Below are 23,845 nucleotides of genomic sequence, written 5' to 3' on the forward strand. Positions count from 1 at the left end.
CCAAGACACAAAGACTATACTCTCTACTGTCCTCTCTTCCTCAGTCTCTTTTTCTTCTTCCTCTTCTCCATTTCTAAGTGCTGGAATGCCTCAGAGCTCTGCTATGGGTCCCTCTTTGCTATCTACATTACCTTCTTAGATGAACCAGTCCAGACTACCAATATGTTAGTGATGTTCAATTTTATATTAGGATCCTGGACTCTTCCTGGAACAACAGATTCATGTATTGTTGTAGTAGTAGCAACAGTAATTATGACTGTTTCTACTTGCTGGCTGTTATAAACAATGCTCCTATCACTAATCACATACAAGTCTCTGTGTGAACACATGTTTTCATTTATCTTGGGTTACCTGTTAGTGGATTGCTTGGTTGTATGGTAAATTTATCTTTCATTTTTAAGAAACTGCCAAACTGTTTTCCAAAGAGGCAGTATCATTTTATATTCCCACTAACAATGTATAAGGATTTTGGTTTTGCCACATCACTGTCAACACTTGTTATTTTCTGTCTTTAATTATAGCTATTTTTGTGGGTATAAAGTGGTAACTCATTGCAGTTTTAATTTGCATTTCCAAATGACTAATAATATTAAGCATCATTTTATGTGCTTTTTAGCTATTTGTATATCTCCCTTGGTGAAATTCAGATCTTTTACTCATTTTAAAATAGGGCTATCTGTCCTATTATTGACTTGTCAGGGTTTTTTATATATTCCAGAATCAAGCCCTTTAGCAGATACATGTTATGCAAATATGTTCTCCCAGTCTGTGGTTCTGCTTTTTTTTTCCTTTTTGGAAATGAGGTCTTGCTATGTTGCCCAGGTTGGAGTGCAGTAGCTTTTCACAGGCACGATCACAGTGCACTATTATGATACATCCTCAAACTCCTGGGCTCAAGTGATCCTCCTGCCTCAGCCTCCTAAGTAACTGGGACTAAAGTCGTGGACACTAAACGCCTGGCTGTCTCTTTTCTCAATAGGACCTTTTGAAGTGTAAAAGTTTCCAATGTTTTCAAAGTCTGATTATAAATTTTTTAATGAATCCTATTTATTTTTGATGTCATATTTAAAGATTCTGCCTAACCCTAGGTCATGAAGATTTTCTCCTACATTTACATTTGGATGTCTGATCCATTCTACCTCTGAAATACTATCTTAATTCTGTAACTCTTCTATCTTCAGAATTTCCACCTCAATTAGAAAATTCCTGAAAGTTTCTTTCCTAGCCTCTTTGCTTCTACTTTTGCCTTTCTCCAATCAACTTTCCACAGAGCAGTAAGAATTTCACCTATACTTCTTATCAGATCATGTCACTTCCCTGCAAAACATACTTTAATGGCTTTCCATTCCACTTGGAATAAAAATCTAACCTTTTAATGATGGCCAATAGCCTCTCTCTTACCTCTCCAATATCATCTAATTCCTTTCCTTGCCTACTATATTCTAGCTACACAGGCCTTCTCACTGTTTCTTGAGAATATAAAACTTTTTCTCTTCTAGGCTCAGAGCCTTTATGCTTGCTGTTTTGTTTGGCTGAATACTTTTTCTTCAGCATTTGAATGACTGGCTCTTTTTCAAGCTTCAAATCTCAGCTCAAATGCTCGCTCCTAGAAAAAGGCCTTTGTTTCCCTCCCTTAATTAGTCTATTACCTTGCTTATTTCCTAATAAGACTGTCACAATCTGTGTCTTGCTTATTTATTTGTTTTCACTCTGCCTTCTCAACTAGAATGTGAACTAGCTACAGAAAGTTTGTCTTCTTTACTACTCTGTTCCCAGGGCTTACTCCAGTATATACACAGCGCATGGTAGGGGTTCAAGACATATTTGTTAAATATATGAAGGAAATTGTTACTCCTATCACACAATTTCTCTTTTTTGTTAGGAATTCTCAGTTCTGCTCTAGAAGGAGTTACTCATATATAAATGCTATGATAAGTCGGAAAATAATTTAAACAACTTCTAGCTAGTCATCTAATTTGCACAATTTTTCAAGGAATATTTTATTCACAGTATATTAACTAATTCTGTAATTCAAAGAGTCCATGTTAAAACTATATACTCACTTAAGAAAGATGGTCTTTCATCTGGATTTTGTGCCCATCCACTTTCTATTAGAGAGATCATATGTGCTCGGTGAGGTATATCATATGGCAAACTTTCTTCATTAATAACAGGTCGATGTCCTTGTGACACACTATACATTATCTGCAAAGGATTGGTGACATCTGTCAAAACAAATAGATTGCATTCATTAGAAATATATTACGATTCAGCATATTACTTACATCTAAAACTAACTAAAAGAAAATAAGTGAATATTAAAATTTTAGGAATAATGTCTTATCCCCCTTTCTGTAAAAGGAATATATATATCCCAAACCATTGCCAGACTTGTCTGTTCCTATGGAAGGAGTTTATATCCTCACCTCATTAATTCTGGGCTTGGCCATATGATTGGATTTGGTAAACAGAATATTTGTAAAGCAGAGCTGAGCAAAACCTAGCCGAACTAAGAAGGGCTACAGCAACTAATATTTAATGTGAATGAGAAATAAATGTTTATTTCATAAGCTATGGAGATTCCAAGGTTGTTTTTTGTTACACACAAGCTGACCTACACAAACCTCAGAATAAAGAAATAAACAATATTTTCAGGGAATAAAAAGGACAGATTAATCTTCAATATTTGCTAGTCTTTATAGAGGGAATAGTAATTAAATTATCATATAAATAATTTTACAGCTAGACTAGAACTTGGAAATAGTAATTTAAAATTTTTACTATGCAAGTGACAAAAATGAGGACTGAAGAGATTTTGTGACTTGATCACAGAGTTAATTACTGTCAGAACAAGAATTAAAATCTGGGTTTTTCTGATCCTTAATCCAGTACATTTTCCAGTATATAGCAGATTCACAACTGGATCCTTAACCCAGTATATTTTGCAGTATGTGATGCATTCACAATTGATAAATTGTCGTTTTAGTGTGTTTTCCACAAAATGAATAAGCAGATTTAAAATAACATGATTTTTAGATAGTTCTGAGAGTGACCTACTAACATGATGTTATTGAGCATAAAAAAGTCAAAACATACTTACCTTCAAAAGGCTGTTTTCTGGATAACACTTCCCATGTGATAACTGCATAGCTGTTTAACATAAGAACATACATGTTATATATTTTAAATGAACTCTATCTAATAAACTAAAATAGCACTACTTTTAAAAGCTGACTGTGAAGATACCATTTTTGAAAGTGATAAGGCAGCAAAGAATTACTGTATACAATGAAGATGACAAATGCTCATCTAGTTTTGAAAGAAAATCAATTTTAAGTTAAAAAATTAGGAAATTACTGTAATAAAAGCTTAACGTTACATGCAAGATTAACTTTTTGTGGATGATTTAATACTAGGATTAATTCTTGAACACTCAGATAAGCTATGCCCTTTAATTAAATGATATTACTTTTCACAAAGAACAAAGAGCAAGAAAAAAATTGTCTCATGGAGCTCTATTCTACTGCCTTTTTTCTGCTCTCAGCACTATCTTCTTTGGTAGTAGAAATATCCTGCCTACAGTTTAACTTCAGATGTCAATTACAGGGTTAAGCTGCATAGAGTTTATAATTAGAATAAATGGTTAAATAGGATATAAGAATTTTGCCATACCCCAACATTAACCATGCATTCAAAATGGACACATAGAATTTATTACTACCAACACCTTTTGTTACAGGGAGAGCGAGGAGTACAGAGGGAATTCCTACCCAAATAAAGGAATAATATTTCCTCATATTTCCCCGACAGAGAATATTGAAATTGAACATAAAGAGAAAATTCACAAAATGAATGACTGATAGATTTAAATTGGCCCATTTTTATAGAATCAAACCAGTTTTCAAGAATTGTTGAGTAGAACATGATCTTTACCTTAGGAAGCTATAAATACATTTCCCCTCCCCTCAGTACATCATTCAAAATAAATTAAAAATATCAGAAAACAAAATATAAAAGGGCAATTTTTTATATTCATACAATGTGAATGTAAAAGACACTATATGAATTGTTTTAGTGCAGCCACTAAAATGGATTGGCTGGCTTTGGATTTAATGAGAAATAACAAAAATTAAAATGCTTTTGAAGAAAAGGAATATGCAATTTAATTTAATATATAGTTTTCTGGTAGAGATATGGCATTTGTTCCTAAAATGATTCATTAACAGGTTATTTATTAAAGATGGTAAAAAGCCATTTAAAGGACTATAAAATGTGTTCACAGCAAATTTAGAGAGTGTGCTTTTGCATTCATTAGTATATTAAAAGAGATAAGAGTAACTTACACATGAGGTGAATGTCCCCATCTCTTAAACCTATGTAAATAATCATCTTCCTTTTATTCTGGTTAAATAACCAGTGTCAAGAACAATGTGTTATGCTTATTACTGCATTATGAGACTATAAGTAATATGCATCGGAAATATGAAAATACGATCAAATCCATTGATTTGTTGTATAAAAAATTCACACATATACAAATATTAGGGATTCTTTAAATAGAAACATCCCCAGTATGATTAAGAGTTGGTCTATTTATCTAAAAAGACGTATAGATATCAAAAGCTGAAAGGTTGAACAGGTTGAGAAACTTAAAGCTAAAATGTTAGGAACTACTGTTTCCCTCTGCATTTCCAAGTCACATATGATAAAAATCCTTAACTATTATATTATAAATTGATAGGATAAGAAAAGATGCTTTAAAATTTCTTAAAGGATGTAAAAGTTTCTTAAAGCAAATCATTAAATTTCTTTACTTTGAAAAATATTAATCACCATGGCCTCAAGTTTATTTTCACCACAATTATGAGAGAAGAATAAAAATCACAGTTTAAAATGTAGCTTCAAAATTCTGGTTGACTAATTTTGTGTCTGAGACAAAGTTAACTCTGAGAAAAAGCAATCCTTATTATACCTATATATATCATGCTTGATACTGGCCCTTGATTTTTGTCCAGGTTCATAGTTTTCAGGTGGCATATAGATAATTGTCCCTCCTTCTGGTGCAGATTTGCTACTTCGTGATTGTGAGAGGGACATCATGCGCCATTTTGATAAACCAAAATCTGCAATCTGTAAGGGAAAAGAGCAAATAATTGAATTAAGAAATTTCCTCTTTAAAAAGTCCCAAAGTCAACTATCTTTGTGTATATTCACTGTATTTAGATATCAAACCAGAGAAAATGTAATATATTTTAATATTTTATTTCTATATATTCCACCAACTTTTTACAAAATTAAATTCCATAGTGCTGAGCCAAATAACTCTAGAAGCAATACATACTGACTTAAAGTTTAATATAACATTACAAATTTCAAAAGAGAAACTAATTTTTGAAAATTAAAGACATTTTTTGTCTGTTATTCTCAATGAGTGTGTACCTTGCACACCTTGTCATGACATATAGCTTGGTACCATGTGCTTTCTACATCTCACAGAGCTGCCAATTCTACTCACATCTCATGCAATTGTCACTGGTCATTGTTTACAATTCTGGTTTATACAGTTGTATTCATAATGCCCTAAAGGTAGCATTCTTAAATTACGAAATAAGCAAAATCTCAAAATTGTAAAGGTAATTATTATACAATTTTATGCTGATCACTAAATGAAGTATTTCATAGAAACAGTATAATTGCATATAAAGCATATTTATGTCCAATACAATAGGTGTCTAAAGAATTATCAGTGACAATATTCTGTGCCTTTGATATGTCCTGTACAGTTTTGCTTCAATTGTAAATCTTGTGCACATATTATACAGTATCTTATAACTATTTAAAAGCTTCCTTATTTTTTACTTTATTTTTTAAAAATGTAAGACAAAATGTAAGAACAGAAATAATATTTAATTGACAAGGGAGTATGGGAAATCCTTAAAGACATTTAAATTCCTTAGAACATTTTACTGCATACTTTAGAATTCAGCAGAGTGAAATGGGCTCCATGCAGCACATCATTTGTTTCCATTGTTTACTTCCTATATTTTTTACTGATTTTAACAAAATACATAATTTTATTAGCATTTAGATGAATTTGAGACAAAAAAAAATTATGGCCTCCATCCCCAAAAAGGAGGGGTAGAATAAATGAATCTTCCATTCATTTGCTACAATAAAAGAGTAAATTTAAGAAAAAAAATAAAAATAATCAAGATTTAAAAAACTGAATTCACAGAAAAGGACCAAGTATACGCTATTGATGGATGAAAAAGAAAGTAGAGGTCATTATTACTTTGCTTTTGTTTTCTCTATCAAGAATAGTTTCTGGTCTGAGATGAAGAAAATGAAGTCTAAGGAAGTTGAAAAGTTATACAACTATATATTTCAAATTATTCAGATAATTTGCAAATACCTCCTCAGTGCTATTAGTGTTCTTTGTGGGACAAAATGGAGAGGTATTATAGGATATCAGAAAAGTGAATGCCAGTCTGATTTTTTAAAAAGGGGAAAAAATGTTGACTTTGCAAATCAACATTTGCAACCTATAGAAATATATGGAGTATTCTAAAGTATGCAACCTAGGAACCTAAGAATAAGTCTGCTATATTTGTAGGAGCCTATCCTTAAACTCTGGTGTTTCAGTCCTCCAACACTGCATGAAGTCTCTCTTTTTTAAGGGCCTTAATCTCATTTATAAAGGAGAAGCCCTAACAGCTTAATCACCTCTTAAAGGTCCCATCTGTTAATAGTATCACATTGCCAACATCTGAAGTTTAGAGGGGACACATTCAAATCACAGCATTCTGCCTGTGGCCCCCCTAAAATTCATGTCCTTCTTATATACAAAATACATTCGTTCCAGCCCAATAGCCCCCAAAAGTCTCAATTTGTTCTAGTATCAACTTCAAAGCCTAAGTCCAAAGTCTCTTCTAAACATCATATGGGTGAGATTCAAGGTGAAATTCATCCTGAGGCAAATTCCTTTCTAGCTGTGAGCCTGTGAAATCAAGTAAGTTATGTGCTTACAAAATAAAATGGTAGGGCAAGCATAGAATAGCTGTTCCCATTCCAGAAGGAAGAAACAGGAAAGAAAAAGGGAGTAACAGGTCCCAAGTCAGTCTAAAACACAACAGACCAAACAACACTGAATCTTAAGGCTTGAGGATAATTTTCTTTGACTCCATGTACTACTGTCTGGACACACTGGGGTGAGGTTGAACCCCAAGGCCTTGGGCAGCCCTGCCCCTATGGCTTTGCTAGATATAGTCCACGCTTCATTTCTTACATATTCAAGTCACATGCTTTGGTTTTCCCAGGCTGGTGCTGCACACCAGTGGCTCTACAGGTCTGAGGTTCTAGGGGTAGCCCTGTTACCATAGCTCCACTAAGCACTGCCTTATAGTGGGGAGTCTGTGAAGGATCCACCCTGAAGCAGATCTCTGCCTGGGCCCTGAGCTTTTCTGAGGCACTCTTTAAAATCTAGGTGGAGAAAGCCATGCCTCCACAGCTTTTGCACTTTGCATGCCTACAGAATTAGCACCACATGGTTGTCACCAAGGCATACTGCCCTCTGGAGCAGTGACATGAGCCACATCTGGATCTATGTGAACCACAACTGGAATAACCAAGGAACACACACTCTGGCCAGCCTTGAATATCTCTGAAATGCGTCTGGGGTCATTCTCCCATTGTCTTGATGAATAGCACCTATCTTCCCTCTATCCATGCTAATTTCTTTATCAACCAGTTACTTTGCCACACTCTTGTTTTTCTCTCCTAAAAAGAATTTTTTATTCTTTACATGGTCAGTCTGAGAATTTTCCAAATCTTTACATTCTAATTCCCATTTGATTATAAATTTCACCTTTAAGTCATTTCTACTTCTTGCATTTTACTATAAGCAGTTAACAGATGCCACCCAGCATTCTGAACACTTTGTTGCTTAGAAATTTCTTCTGCCAAATATCTTAGTTCAATGTTAAGTTCTGTCTTCCACAAAGTCCCAGGACACAGACATCGTTCAGGTAAGTTCTTAGCCACTTTACCACAAGGATGACCTGTCTTCCAGTTTCTAATACCATGTTCTTCCTTTCCATCTGAGACTGTTTGTCAGAATAGTCTTTACTGTCCATATGTCCAGCAAGATTCTCTTCATGACCACTCAAGTAATCTCTAAAAGAATGAAGGTTTCTCTACACCCCTTCTCTTCACTTCAAAGCCCTCAATAGAACTGCCCTTAATGCTCCCTTCATGGCAATCTAGGCTTTCTCTGGCATCCATTTCAAAAATGATTTCAGCCTATATGTCATTATGCAGTTCCAAAGCTACCTCCACATTTTTAGATGGTTGTTATAGAAACTCCTTACTTTTATTGTACCAATTTCTGTCTTAGTCCTTTTGTGCTGCTATAACAGAATACCACAGACTGGGTGATTTATAAAGAAGATAAATTTGTTCTCACAGTTCTGGAGGCTGGGAGATTCAAGATCCAGCCACTGACATTTGGTCTGGTGGGCACCTGCTTGTGGCCTCCTCAAATGGCAGAAGGCAGAAAGGCAAGCTACCTGAAAGCTGCATGAAGCTTTTTTTTTTTTTAATCTCAGGAGGGATGGAAAAGCCCTCCCTCATGGCCTAATTACCCCTCAAAGGCCTTACCTCTTCACTATCACATTGGCAACGTATGAATTTTGGAGGGGGGCACATTCAAACCATAGCACCTGGCTTAAAAATTTCAAAAAGTTTACAAAAAGGGGTATTTTATAAGTATATAGAAAATGAAAGGGCCAGCAAAAATTCTCAAAAAACAAATTATATCAGAACAGTAGTCAATTTCTGATCTTGGGTAATACAGCCCAAGTGCTTGGCACAATGCCCAGCACATAGTAGTTGCTTCATAAACATTCATTAAGTAAAGGAATAACCAATTTGGTTTCTTTTTTTTTTTTGAGATGGAGTCTCGCTCTGTCGCCTAGGCTGGAGTGCAGTGGCGTGATATCTGCTTACTGCAAGCTCTGCCTCCCGGGTTCATGCTATTCTCCTGCCTCAGCCTCCTGAGTAGCTGGGACTACAGGCACCCGCCACCACACCCGACTAATTCTTTTTGTATGTTTTAGTAGAGATGGGGTTTCACCGTGTTAGCCAGGATAGTCTCGATCTCCTGACCTCGTGATCCGCCCACCTCGGCCTCCCAAAGTACTGGGACTACAGGCATGAGCCACCGCTCCTGGCCTGGTTTCCTTTCTTGACAGTAGTAATACTGTCAAAGAGTAAATGTATAAATGGTTTGTATATTATAAAATATTTTAATGCACTTAAACATATTAGACTTCCAAGTTGGTAGGCCTATCTGGTAAATACAGAAGATCAGGAATTTGCACATTTGTTCATTCAGCAAATAATTATTGAATATTTCTTTATGGCATGTGCTGGCTATGTGGCAGGTAATGAAGTAGACTAAATTTCTGTCTTCATGGAGCATACATTCTAACTGGGGGAGATGGTCAATAAATATATTTATAAAAAATATTATGTCAGATGGTGCAAAATATAATGGAGAAAGCATAAATCAAAGTAAAAGAATAGAGAGGAACTAGGCGGGTGGTGAGAGAAAGCCACTCTGAAAATGAGGATGGAGAAGATGACTGAGTAAGTCATGATAAGAGCTAAGAAAAGCAGTTAAGCAAAGACTTTCATAAAATTTTTAAGGACAGAACCAAGAAATATGGGCTGTATAATAGCACTTTCAGGAGTATTCCAGGCAAACTGAATGAGTCTTCTCCAAAAGCATGGATTAACAAAAGGACAGATATTGACCCAGATGAAAGTTCTTATGGCCATGTGATATAGCTCTGATTCGAGCTCTGTACTGGTTCATATTTAATCATGATTTAAAGATACAAAAAAATAGCTAATTAAATTTGAGCATCACACAAAACTTGGAGAGAAACGTAAAATCTTTGGATTACAGAAATAACATTTGTAAAGGTCTTAAGAGACTGAAGCAATTGCTCCAATTTAACAAGATAAAATTAGATCATATCTAGAAAGTATTCTGTAAAGTACATGATAAGAAGAGGTGGCTTAAGCAACAGTATGTGGGAAAAAGAACCTCTATGGGTTTTTTGTTGACACTAAGCCCAATTTGAACCATGTGATATGACTACCCCTGGAAAGCTGATGAATTATTAAGGAACTATTAAGTATTTAGGGCCAAGGAAATGACACTTTCACTAAATTCTACATTCATCAAACCATATCAAAAATAGTATTGTGTTCAGTGCTGACGATCAACATTTGAGAGAGATTTAAACAAACAGATGCATCTACACAGCACCAAGGATTAAAATCCATGTAATAAGAAAACAAACTGAAGGAACTAAGGTTATTTATCAGGGAGATGGATAAAATGCACTTTTATGTGAGGGGTTGGGAGACAGTTCATAGCTATCTTCAAATATTGAAAGGGCTGTCCTGTTGAAGTAACTAAATTGGATTTATTCTGTTTATCACAAAAAGTTGAAGTAGGATCAATGGGTGGAAGCACTCTAGGAAGGAATTTTGGTTGATCATTTAAGAAAATGTCACAATTATTCAATTAGGATGTTAAGACTCCCGTTACAGGATAACTGTTTTGGGAGACAGGGATTGTTGCAGTGAGGGCTCAGAGAACTAGGTGTCCATTAAGGTACTTCTACTTGATGGTTCTATAATTGATGCAATAGATGAGTCTCTTTTTTTCTTAGCAATACTGAGGCAGCAGCTTGCTTCTCTCTCTCTTCCCCTACCACTTTCTTCTAGGGAGAGGAGTGTCTTCAATAAAACTTTTTCCCACTCATTTTTTCTCACATTTCTTGTTTTAATTTCCCTGTTGTTTCAACTTCTCTATTACTGATGTCTTTGAACGTTTTTTATATTTACAATAATTTTCTGATTACATGTTATTAAAAGAAGTATAGCAAAATGATATATAAAAATATGGTGAGTTACATTTAGTATTAATACTCAAAAACTACTTTTTATTTATATTCAGACAGATATAGAATAGCTGTGAAATCACAATAGCCAGTGTCTTCAGCACTTAAGTCCTGCATCTTACACAAAAATGAATTCAAGGTGGATCACAGATTACATATGTAACATAAAACTATAAAACGTATAGAAGATAACAAAAAAGAAAATCTTCAGTAAGTAGAACTTGGTGAAAAGTGCTTGGAGATGACAGCAAAAGCATGATCCATAAAAGAAAAAAAAATGAACTTCATCAAAATTAAAATTTTTGCTTTGTGAAAGTCCCTGTTAAAACGATGAAAAGATAAACTATAACTGGGAGAAAATATTTGCAAACTACATATCTGATGAACTACCACTGTAACATTATACAGAACTCTCAAAACTCAACAGTAAGAAAACCAAGGACTCCCTTTAGAAAATGAGTTTAAGACATCAAGAGACATTTCACTGAAAGCCACGTATGGGTGGCAAATTAGCATATAAAAAGGTGTTCAATATCATTAGCAGTTAGGAAAATGCAAATTAATACAAGATGAGATATCACTATGCATCTATTAGAACAGCTAAATAGAAAACAATAACAAATGCTGGTAGGGATGCGGAATAGCTGGATCTCTCACACATTGCTGGTGGAATGTAAAATGGTACAGCCACTCTGGAAAATAGTTGGATACTTTCTTTAAAAACTAAACACACCGACTGGGCTCAGTGGCTCAAGGCTGCAATCCCAGCACTTTGGGAGGCCAAGACGGGTGGATCACGAGGTCAGGAGATTGAGACGATCTGGGCTAACACTGTGAAACCCTGTCTCTACTAAAAAAATACAAAAAACTAGCCAGGCGTGGTGGTGGGCGCCTGTAGTCCCAGCTACTCGAGAGGCTGAGGCAGGAGAATGGCATAAACCTGGAAGGCGGAGCTGGCAGTGAACTGAGATCCGGCCACTGCACTCCAGCCTGGGCGACAGAGCGAGACTCTGTATCAAAAAAAACAAAAAAACAAAAAAAACTAAACACACCCTTACCATATGACCCAGCATTTGTATTCTTGGGGCATTTATCACAGAGTAATGAAGACTTATGTTCACTCATAAACCTGTATAGCTTTGTTCACAGCAGCTCTGTAAATAATTACCCCAAACTGGAAAGAACCAAAATATTCCTGAATGGTTAACTGTGGTACATTTATACTGTGGAATACTATTTATCAATAAAAAACAACTATTGTTACAAGCACAACTTAGATGGATCTCAAGAGCATTATGTGATGTGGACAGATCCAATCTCAAAATATCACATACTATATGATTCCACTTATATAGCATTTTCAAAATGACAAAATTAAAGAGATGGAAAGCAGATTAGTGGTTGTTAGAGGTACAGATTGTGGTAGAGAGGAAGTGGGTGAGGTAGCATGAGTGGTATCTTTGTGGTGATGTTATGAGAAGTGCTGTACCTTGATTGTTGTGGTTACACAAATCTATACACGTGATAAAGTAATGGTACTATGTACATGCATTGTACTAATGTCAAATTCCTGGTCTTAAAATTATACTATAATTATGTTTGACATAACAATGTGGGAAACCAGGTGACGGATACATGAAACCTCTTTATTACCTTTGCATCTTCCTATAAACATATAATAATTTTAAAATAAAAAATAAAACAAAAAAGGTGATCTTGACAATTCAATGAAGAAACATAATGGCTTTGTATTTTATATCGTAATTCTATCTCTGTCTAGGAATAGCTTCCTAACTGCAGTAGTAAGAAGGAGAATAGAAGATAGAAATTAAGGGCTACGGAAATTACTATTCATTGGTCCCTAACTCTAAGGAGAGATATGAAACAGTCTAGGTCGAAGAAATAACTAAAAAGTATTTTTAAAACTATAAGGACAAGGAAACAGATAAACTTTTTAAAAAAGTAATTACCTTAACATGAAATTCATTGTCCAATAGGATATTCTGAGTCTTCAAGTCATGATGAAGTAAAGGAGGAGTCATATTGTGCAGGTAATTTACACCAAGGGCAATTTCATGCAGAATGCGAAATCTCAATGGCCAAGCAACATCAGGATATTCAGTTTTCTTCATATATATGTGAAAAGAAACAAAATAAAATTAGTCCAAATTTCACTACGTTTCACACTTAGAAGTTAAATATTCCATGAGGAAATACAGTATAAACTAAGGTTAAAACATATGCACATTTTTATAAAATAGCGTCAATTTGATAGGGTTTAACATTTACGTGTCTTACTTTCCTCACTTTCTAGAGAAAGTTATAACTTTATAGCACGAATACTTCCTTTTAGTTTATGTTGGTCATGCAACTACATGGTTTTGGGTCTTTCTTCAACTGACACAGATCTCAGTTATTTTGTGTCTATACATAGCCAAAGTCATATACTTACACCCACATCCACCTCTCCATTCTATGTCTTAATCAAGTAATTTGAACGCACACAAATACACACAAAATTACACACAATTTATTTCTAGTAAATACCAAGCCATTCATTCAAAATTTTTATTTTAATTTTATTAATATAAAATCAGACTTTATTATAATCACTGCATCAGTTATAAATTATGACCATATTTATTGACTAAGCACTAATTTATCATACATTTAATCATATAATTAATTTATCTGCATTCCAGCTTATAAAATTAGCCTTTTGATTTGTTTTTGTGGAAGGGGCCAATCATTTTTGTTTCTAAAACTATACAGTATAGACACATTTAAAACATAACGTTTTATTTTTCATAGTACTCAACATCCATCTGAGCTTTCTTAAAATAAATGTTTTCTGAACACAAAAGTTAATGTAGCTTCCCAGGAGAATGAACATACTTCGGAAGACCAGGCAATTTGGGAAGATCAACAATGAATCACCAGGCACCATGCCACATTTTTCTAAATGCTATGAAAAAGACTGCTTCTACTGAAAGTACAAAACTGATCTTGAGAAGTTTTTCTGCAAATGCGTCAGCTTATAGTTCAGTGATCAATCTGGCAGGGGGAGTGGTTCAAAATATTTTAGATTGTTTATGATACATCTTTGAGTTTTTTCAATGAATTTTGTAAGGTTGGGGGAGGGCACGTCAAGATAAATCCCACCCTAAATAATGCAATACAGGAAACCAAATGAAACACAAAAGACTAATGTGGAACATTACTTTCTCTGGTACACACAGAGCCCTGTCCCCTAGAGAAACTGAATCTTTTAATCTATAAAAAAGGTAACTTTTTCTGAAAATTACGCAGTTTAAAGCAGTTACCAGGCCTCTCTGCAGCATAATGTAATGTGGAGGCTTGTGATCATGGAGACAAGGGAGAGAAGTGCTCACTCTATATTTTATGATTTTTTTTCCAGGAGTTAGCAGTCCCCTGGAGGAGGCTGTAGAATGTCCAGTGAGCTGCAAATTTGAGTGCCAGAGTATCTGCTGGGGTGTGGGAAGAAAATGTTAGATTTCTACTTATATTCATTTCTCAACAAAAATAAACGAGAAATTATGATTTATTAATATTTGTATCTTGGTTGCTGTGGTAGTTATACAAATCTTACAGACTGACACCAGTTACTTATTCCATCCTTGTTTCAAATGATCACAAGTCACGAATAGAATGTGATGTATTCTGAAACAGAGAGGAAGTTACTCTATGACTGACTGACAGTGGCACCCACTTTCCCTTGGCCACTTACAGGGCATTGTGTTACACTATCATTTAGGAGTATCCATTGATTGGATTTTATAGATTATTACAGTTTTAATTAGGCCAACCCTCACAAAATGGACCAAGTGGTTTAAAAAGATTTATTGAAACTACAGACTCATGATAATATTAATAATGAATACATATATTTTGAGAATGAGGACCCCTGAATTTGTTTACTCATGGGATTCACAAAGAGAAAGTGATTGGTACCTTGAGAAAAAAGGTAAATGGCTCATACCACTGTCTATTATTAGAAAAGCTAATGTATCTGGTATTCAGAGATAATTTATTAATATCTGGCCTGCTAATTCAGAACTTCATGAACTGGTATTAGTAACATTAAATTTGAATTTGAAATTGCTATTAATATAAAATAAAATATCACTTAACAGTGGATTTTACAGTGTGCAGAGTTTATCTTTTCCATTTCTACCCATGTAATATGCATATAAATACTAGAATTTGGTATAAATGTTAGGAATGGTAACTCAGGCAAAATAATCTAGAGTACAGGGCCTGAATCCACAGTGTTTTAATCAACACAAAAATGTCACAAAAGGTAAAATTTTATCCCTGTGATAGTTTTTCATTATTCGTTGATTCATCTATATACCCCGAAATAATCTGATCAAACATAAAATCAAAGTAAAATATAGTTTGAATAGTAAAAATGGCAATTATGGCCACTAAAAATGTGTAATACTTACCCTATGTAGGAGTTCATTTAATGATCCATTTGGCATGTATTCAGTAACTATTCCCAAAAATTCAGGCTCATTGCAAATTCCCAAAATTGGAAGAATGTAACTAAATCTAGCTTTGTGTAAAATTTCAGCTTCTCTTAAGACATCCTTTCTTTCACTAAGAGAAGAAAATGCATAATTACTTCAAGTAATACAAAATATACAATTATCATGCCTGTAAGATTAAGCCTGGATTTTTTTCATTAATTAACTATGTGACCTCATGTAAATTATGCAACTTCTCTGCACCTTAGTTTCATCATATTTAAAACACAAATAATACCTACCCTATATATTCCACAAGTCTGTTTAGAGACCAAAATAACTTCTATAAGCCACTGACAGGTAAAAGTGCTAAACACAGGTTATTATTATTGTACTTTTCCTAGGAAAGGGAAAGAACATAGTATTAAATTAATAAAGTCTATCTAGGTTAGAATAATCGGTGCTTGAACTAATTACATAATTAAGTTTACATATACATTGTATTCAAATGAACATGTTTTATCAGAATATTATATTAAATTTTATGGTTGCATACCATATAAACATTTTCCAAATATCCCGAATATTAAAACATTTAAATGTTATAGATTTAATAGCTGCATAAAAGTCAATAATATTTATAAATTATATACCAGAACTCAGGAAAAGAACACTGAGAACAGGTAAATGCTTAATAATATTAATAGATTGCTGGGGTAACTGGCTCCCAGGTTCCTTTGCTTATGCATATGTAAAACAAATATAAATTTAACTATTTTTTTTCTATTTTTCTTTGTCACCCAGGCTACAGTGCAGTGGTGTGATCACTGCTCACTACAGTCTCAAACTCCTGGATTCAAGCCATCCTCCCACCTTAGCCTCCCCAGCAGCCAGCAAGCCCCACAGGCATGCAACCATGCCTATTTTTTTATTTTTTTATTTTTGTAGAGACAAGGTCTCACTATTTTGCTCAGGCTGGCCTCAAACTCCTGGGCTCAAGTGACTCTCCAGTTTCAGCCTCCCAAAGTGCTGGGATTACAGGTGTGAGCCACCTTGCCTGGCCACATTTAACTTTTATTATGGATAAAGAATGATGCTCAGCATTATGGAAAATATATAAATTAAAAAGATATAGTCTTTGCCTTTGAGTTGCCCAGAAATCTTTTAAGTAAAATAAAAATACAAGGCAGAAGGTAATAAATGCGACCAAAAGAGAAAAGAAAAGGAAGCTATTGGGAAATCAGAGAAAAGAGAGTACATTTGAGGTTAGGAGAGTCATTTACAGTCTTCAGAAAAGTAGGATTTTGATCCCAGATGTACCATAAGAATGAACAGAATTTAAACACTGGAGGGTATCTAAGACAAATGAGGCCTCCACTTGAGGAGGGGATGTGCTTTCTTTTTAACCTGTATAATGCCTAGCACTTGGAACAGTGCCCTGGACATAGTAATGTATCAGATGTTCAAATAGGTAGGTATCAAATGAATTCAAGGAAGTTAAAGGGAAGGCTAAATTTGGGAAATTGTGAATTGTTTAATGCAGATCAGGATATGTAATATAAAAGGAGTGAAGGTGAATAAGACAGGTTAGGGCCATTTCTCAGTCTTAAAGCCTGGTTAGGGTGGTGAAACTTCATTTAGCAGCCACTAAATTGTGACTGATGGTTTGTTTGATGCTTTTTTTTTTTACATACAGAATACATGCTGGAAACTTTTTTTTTTTTTTTTTTTTTTTTTAACAGACCAGATATTGCTGTGTTGCCCAGACTGGCCCTCCCTACTCTGCCTCTTGAGTAGCTGGGACTACAGGGGTGTGCCAACGTACCTGGTGTGACTGAAAGTTTTTGAGTCAGGGAATGACAGTAGAATAAAATTTTAAGATGATTAATTTGGCAACAAGATGTAGGATTAGTAGAAAGTGGTAGAGTTTGAAAGTCAGGTGTTAGGAGATTTTAATACCAGTTAAGACGTGAACTTAAAACTACAAAGGTAGCAGTGGAAATGCAAAGAAAAACACTAAGTGAATAGAATGCTCGGGTTGTGGTGACTGACTATAGGGGGTTAAACAAAAAATGAAAAGGAATGGGAGATGTCATTATTTTTTTTACCCTGGGTGACTGGATGTTGGTTGCAGCAATGACAGAAATAGAAATGTTTCCAGGAGAAGCCTATTCGGTAAGTAATGATGGTAAGTTAGTTCTTACACCTCTCAAACTCTTAATGAATGGCTGTTGAAATATGAATAGCAACAGACATTCTAGACCAGACTAAGATGGATTGCTTTTAAAAACAAACAAAAAAACAAAGCAAAAGAATCTTGGTCATTTATGTTTTGAATAGGTCATATATTTATATGTCTTAAAATTCAAGAGTAACAAGAAGGCATAAAGTGAAAAGCTTCTCTCATTCTCTGTCCTTCAATCACTTAATACTCCAACTGCTAGGAAACCAATTACATCAGTTTGTGAGACCCATTTCAATTAAACGTTTATTCCCTAGATGGAAATAGTTCTGTATTTGCCCCAAGAGATTTGGGCCAACAACAGAGGATGACCCTGAAGATTCCTGGATACTAAGAACAATAGAGAGTGCATGCTGCAGAAGTCTCAGTGATACTTCATACACTCTTTCCTCCTCCCATTAAAAGACATTCTTCTTTCCACTGTGACCCTATTACACGTCAGTCACTTTACATGCACTAGCATCCTAAGATCACCCTCTAAACATAGTTTCATTATCTCCACTTCATAAATGAGGGCACTGAGGCTCAGGAAAATTAATACTTTTCTAATGGTCACACTAATAAGTGGCAGGGTTGGCGTCAGATTTGAATTGCAATTATGGCTGCATTCTTTCTACCCTATTGCTTGATCAAAGAATATAGTTGGACAGTTCTTGAAGATAGATTTTTGGCAAGATTGAGTGAGTAGGAAATTTTTTTTAAAAGCCAAGAGATTGTAAAAATTGATTTTTATATTTTGAAAATAAAGGCGTAAAATACAGCTTCTATAGTCACATCACCAAAATTAACTCAAAAATTTAATCAAAAAAGTTACGTCATCTACAGGGTATTTGAACAACCAATTGGACTCATTACTCATAAGGGGTGGGAAGATTGTTGGGGAAGGTCCACTCATCGGACAGAAGTCAGATTATGGAGACTGATTCACCAATCATTAAAATAAGGGCATGTAACATTGCATAAATTTTTCTTTCAGGTCATCCCAAAGAACAATGCAAACATTCTTCTCCATAGCCCGAGACACACATGTATTTATTATTCCTATTTTATAAGTGAGGAAAGAGACACCAGTGAGTCAACTGCATAGCCTTGTCTAATGCTCAGACTACATAAATACTGCACTGATAAGATCTTAAGTAACAAATTGGAAAAAAGAATGTGATGCAGTAATGCCAGAGTGTTTCACTGGTCTTATGGCTTCCTCGAAGACAGAATTAATTTCCTACCCAATTCAGTGAAGAATTTTAGACCATGAAAATTGTTCATGAGCATGGGAAAGAAACTCCCTCTTCACTTCTTGGTCCCCAAACTGTACAAAGCTTAGATAAACTAAAATCCTGAGAAGCAGCACCCAAAGTGGGAGGATCAATTGGCTTTTCAATACCTATTGGGTCCATCAGTGCTATATTTCCATACAGTGTTTGCATAACTGGTTCTAACATATATCCATCCTCTCCAACCACCACCCTTAAAAGTTGACTACAGACACATATACACACTTGCCCAGCACTTGCGCCACAGAACATAAGGCCCAGAGTAAACAGACACCACACCTTGTATATCACTGAATCTGGATTATGATAGAAAAGAAGTGGAAACAAGCTCTAGAGGTGTCCCAGATCTCCTGTGCCATTTAGGCCATCCAAGCCTGACAGTGAGACAATGAAGAAAAGTCACAGGTAGGTGAAAATCCAGTAACTTTGGCAGGGCAGAAGCTGAGGAATTTATCTGATACTGGATACAGCTTCTGGCCAATCAGGCATCTGTGATGACGTATTTTCACATTAGATATAGGAGGAGGAGAAGAGAATGTTGTAATCATGGATGTTAACTCACTAAGAACTGAATGCTGGGCCTAGTTAAATCCCTGTAGGAAGTAAAATACACAAGACTAGTGACCAGACCCATTGACTAATACACAGTTACAGGTCTATGGCACGTGGTTGTAATGTTCTTCTGAAAACAGAAACTAATGTTAACCTTCCCTTAAAACCTGTACAAACTAGTAAGTGAAAGCCATTTACAATTTCTGGCCATTTAACAGTCTTTTGGTTCAATTTACTGTGGCAAAAATAGCACACATTTCCTCTACTTAACGATCTTCCCGTGAGAGAAACTGAGAGTGGGAGAAACTGAATTGTATTGAGTTTGATATAAAACGTTCCTGATAACACATAATAAACCACAACCAAAACAAAAGCAATAAAAAGCAAAACATCCTAGATTCTAAAGCAGCTCTGTCCAATAAACATAGAATGTGAAATCTACCACATACAATTTAAAATTTTCTCATGGCCACATAAAGTAAAAAGAAACACATTAAAATGAATTTTAATCTTATATTTAACCCAAGATATCAAAAATATTATCATTTCAGCATATAATCAATAAACAAATATTAATAAAATATTACAAGTTTTTAAAAATAAATACTAAGCATTCGAACTCTGGTATTTTACACTTAGGTCACATTTCAATTCGGACGGGCACATTTCAAGTGCTCAGTACTCACCTGTGGCTAAGGGCTGCCTACTGGACACTGCAGCCCTACAGCCCGATTTCAAAAATAAGGAAAAAACAAAGCAAGCAAAACCCACACCCATTACATATAAACACACACCAATTTCAATAAACCCGGCGTTTAGAGTTTGGCAGTGATTGCTGATTTTTGGAGTACGGAGAGAGAACGCTTAGGAGTAAGAGGGAAGGAGAGAAAGGGAAATGGAGAGATGCGTGGAGGAATGCAACTGCTGCATCTCCAGAGAAGTGCGTGCTCCCTACCGTGCCAGAGCTTGAAGGGTCGGTGCTCCCTACCTCCCAAGCTTGAAGGGCTGCCTAGAGGTGACGAGGTGGGGCCGGCCCCAAGCGGTCACTGCCATTTGGGCTCTAGAGCCCGCTTGTCAGGGGGCTTGAGGGGATGCAGGATAGTTGGGGGCTCTTCCCGGGAACCCCATTGGCTGCCTACCTGTCGAGCAGAGGGGTGTGGATGTGCAGGTGCTTCACGGCCACCTGGACGCGCCAGTCTGCGTGGCGGGCGGACGACACAGTGCCCGAGGCGCCGCGGCTCAGGTAGCGCAGGTCGGCGAGCTTGTGGTAGGGAATGGTGGGCAGGGCGCTGCAGATGGCCTCCCCGTTCATGGTCCCGGGCGCTCAGGCCGGTTCCAGTTGTGCCCCCTGCTGCGGCGGCTCCCAAGGCTCCCCCGCCGCGCTCGGGAGCCCAGATCCGCCCCTGCACTAGCGAGGCCGGCAAGACCCTTTTTGCCCCGCGACACTAGGTCACGAGGGCGCCCATTCCCCGGGCGGCCCACGCCAGCCGCTGCTTCTCCGAACCAGAGCTGACTTCTTTTCTAGAGACTAGTGCCAACGCCGTAGCGCCGCGAAGGAGCTTCCTCTCTCGCCGCCCCGGCCGGCCCTCCCCGGCGCGCGCCGCCACCAGCTCAGGCCGCCTGAGCTCCTCCCTCCCCAAACTTCGCAGGCTACGTCAGCTGCGGACAGCAAGGCGGGGAGAGGGGCAGCCCGCTCGCGGCCCTTCCGCCTGGCTCTCGCCTCGGCCTGCGACCGGGATCCTCCGCCCGGGTCGCGCAGCCGAGGCCGAGGGCTGGGGCGGGCGGCCGGGAAGTGGGAAAGGGAGCCAGAGGCGCTCCTTTTGTCTTCTCTTCCCATCCCCCAGGTTTGGGAAAGTTTTGCTTTTGGGAAGCCCCTCTCTTCAGCCTGCTGGCGGGTGTCGGATTGGTTAGCCGCCAACCCCCTCCCCCCACCCCCCCCCCCACCCCCACCCCCACCCCCACCCCCCCCCACCCCTCCCCTCACTCCTCCCCCACCCCCCACCCTCACCCTCACCCTCACCCCGACCGCCAAAATTCTCTGGGCCACAGGTCTTCCGGAAGTTGCCAATCCCGGTAGCTGCAGCGTCCGGCTGGGGTCTTTCTTAGGGGGCTCGGGGTTCTGCTTTCTGACTCCCTCCCGACTCTCCGCCTGCGCAGGAAGCGATTTGGGGGTATTGTGAATTCCGAGGGCCCCACACTTAAGAGGTTGTACTCTCACCTGTCTACCTGGACTCCAATTTCCATATTTCCAGTCACTTCAGGACTGAGAGATGGATGATAAACCCTGTCATAGTGGAGCAAGTTGAGGTGTTTAACCGCTGTTAGGTGGGATCTGCCTTTCTCCCTCTTCTTTCTTACTTCCGTAAGTATATATATGCAGAGAGTGAAAAATAACCTTGAGAGTGTCCATCCCTCTGACTCCAGGTAAGACTGCAAATAATTCTTTCTTATAAATCTGGGAGGAATGCAGTCAGTGTTTCATGCCAACCAAAAAAGACTGCAAACGATTTCCATCTTGCTGCTTTGAACACCTTTCTACTTAGGTGACTATTTTGTAAGATATGAGTGCAAATGTTATATACAATACCAAGTCCATACTAGATGTTTAATTAATTCTAGGGCTTCAATAATAAGGAATGACTCGAGCAGATTTCTGCCTACAGACAGCTAATGCGTCTCGTATTTTTGCATTACCTGAAATGAAAGTAGCAATGTTAGGTTTTACAATAGTGGAAGGTTGTAAACGATAGTGTGTTAAACATTTTTGATCATTTATAATAAAATGTTCAGCACTAAATATATGGTCTGATGCTCTGTGCTTTCTTGCTTAATACACTTTTTTTTGTTTTTTTTCTTTTCGAGGGAGTCTTGCTCTGCCACCTAGGCTAGAGTGTAGTGGCGCGATCTCAGCTCATTGCAACCTCCGCCTCCCTGGTTCAAGCAATTCCCCTGCCTCAGCCTGCCAAGTAGCTCGGATTACAGGCGCCCGGCCCCCAGCTAATTTTTGTATTTTTAGTAGAGACGGGATTTCACCATGTTGGCCAAGGTGGTCTCAAACTCCTGACCTCGTGATCCGCCCACCTTGTCCTCCCAAAGTGCTGGGAGTAGAGGCCTGAGCCACCGGCCAATAAGCTTTTTTCTTAAAAAGTACTCAGAAAACTTTCCTATCCATTCATTCTGTTATGCGCGTCAGTGTGAAGAGACCACCAAACAGGCTTTGTGTGAGCAATAAAGCTTTTTAATCACCTGGGTGCAGGCCGACTTAGTCCGAAAAAGGAGTCAGCAAAGGGAGATAGGAGTGGGGCAGTCTTTATAGGATTTGGGTAGGTAGTGGAAAGTTACAGTTAAAGGGGGCTTTTCTCTTTCAGGCAAGGGCGGGGGTCACAAGGTGCTCAGTGGGGAGCTCCTGAGATTCCTTGTCTAGGAGAAGGAGTGTCACAAGGTCAATTGATCAGTTAGGGTGGGGCAGGAACAAATCACAATGGTGGAATGTCATCAGTTATGGCGGGAATTGGCTATTTTCACTTTTGTGGTTCTTCAGTTGCTTCAGGCCATCTGGATGTATACGTGCAGGTCACAGGGGATATGATGGCTTAGCTTGGGCTCAGAGGCCTGACATATTTATCCAGTCAATTAATTAAAAACATGAGTCCTAGAAAAAGAGAACAAAGCATAAACAGAGAAGAAATGATCAAAATAATAGTTTAAAAAATTTTGCCAGGGCAGGTGTCTTCATATTTAAAGGGCCCACCAAGTAAAAATACCTACATTAAAGCACATCATTAAAAAGGTGAGAACATTAAGAATAAAGGGAAGATTCTAAACGTTTTCAAAGGGCAGAAACAAAAATTAAAGGAATGGGAATTAGAATGGCATTGGATTTCTTAACAATGTTACTAAGTCATTGTTATCCTAAAATATAATGAAGTGAAATATTTTCAGTATTCTAAAGGACAGTAACTTCCAACTTAGAATTCTATAGTCAAACTATCTGTCAAATATAAGGGCAGAATAAAAACATTTTCACATATACAAAGATGAAATACTTTCATTTCATTTCCTTTTTTTTTTTTTTTTTTAAAGAAATCTAGAGAATGTGTTCAGCAAAACATGGGAGTAGGCCTAGAAAAAGAAAGACATGGGATCCAGAAAACAGGACCAGAAAATTAAAAAGGGAAACTCCAGAATGAGAGAAATATGACAGAATTGGAGAGCAACCCATTTTCACTGAACAGGGAGATGGCAGACTTTAAGAGAAAACAGTAGTTACAGTAATTGAAATGATAGATTATCTAATTTGAGTATTTGAGAAAT

At 37.2% G+C, this 23,845-nt stretch overlaps 1 protein-coding gene and 1 long non-coding RNA gene across 4 annotated transcripts in view; one reads left to right on the plus strand and one right to left on the minus strand.

The window, feature by feature from the left end:
- The window catches only part of LOC126960540 (uncharacterized), a 30,102-nt gene extending 15,560 nt beyond the window's left edge, over window positions 1-14,542 (plus strand). The window contains exons 5-6 of the long non-coding RNA XR_007728042.1: window positions 12,971-13,024; window positions 14,392-14,542. This is a non-coding gene — a long non-coding RNA (uncharacterized LOC126960540). The remainder of the gene's footprint in view (window positions 1-12,970; window positions 13,025-14,391) is intronic.
- Window positions 1-21,172, minus strand: part of RIPK2 (receptor interacting serine/threonine kinase 2) — a 37,369-nt gene extending 16,197 nt beyond the window's left edge. Inside the window, exons 1-7 of one of the 3 annotated variants that reach the window (XM_050800188.1) lie at window positions 20,671-20,722; window positions 15,766-15,863; window positions 15,443-15,596; window positions 12,944-13,099; window positions 4,973-5,130; window positions 3,101-3,150; window positions 2,064-2,225 (exon numbers count right to left, since the gene is read on the minus strand). In XM_050800188.1, the coding sequence (XP_050656145.1) occupies window positions 2,064-2,225; window positions 3,101-3,150; window positions 4,973-5,130; window positions 12,944-13,099; window positions 15,443-15,478 (562 nt within the window). In that variant the 5' untranslated portion in view covers window positions 15,479-15,596; window positions 15,766-15,863; window positions 20,671-20,722. Of the gene's footprint in view, window positions 1-2,063; window positions 2,226-3,100; window positions 3,151-4,972; window positions 5,131-12,943; window positions 13,100-15,442; window positions 15,597-15,765; window positions 20,642-20,670 lie in introns of those variants that run through there. The other 2 variants (XM_050800186.1, XM_050800187.1) reach the window with 2 other exon arrangements.
- Between the last annotated feature and the right edge of the window lie 2,673 nt (window positions 21,173-23,845).

The sequence above is a fragment of the Macaca thibetana genome, chromosome 8 (assembly GCF_024542745.1).
Source record: "Macaca thibetana thibetana isolate TM-01 chromosome 8, ASM2454274v1, whole genome shotgun sequence".
NCBI classification, from domain to species: Eukaryota; Metazoa; Chordata; class Mammalia; order Primates; family Cercopithecidae; genus Macaca; species Macaca thibetana.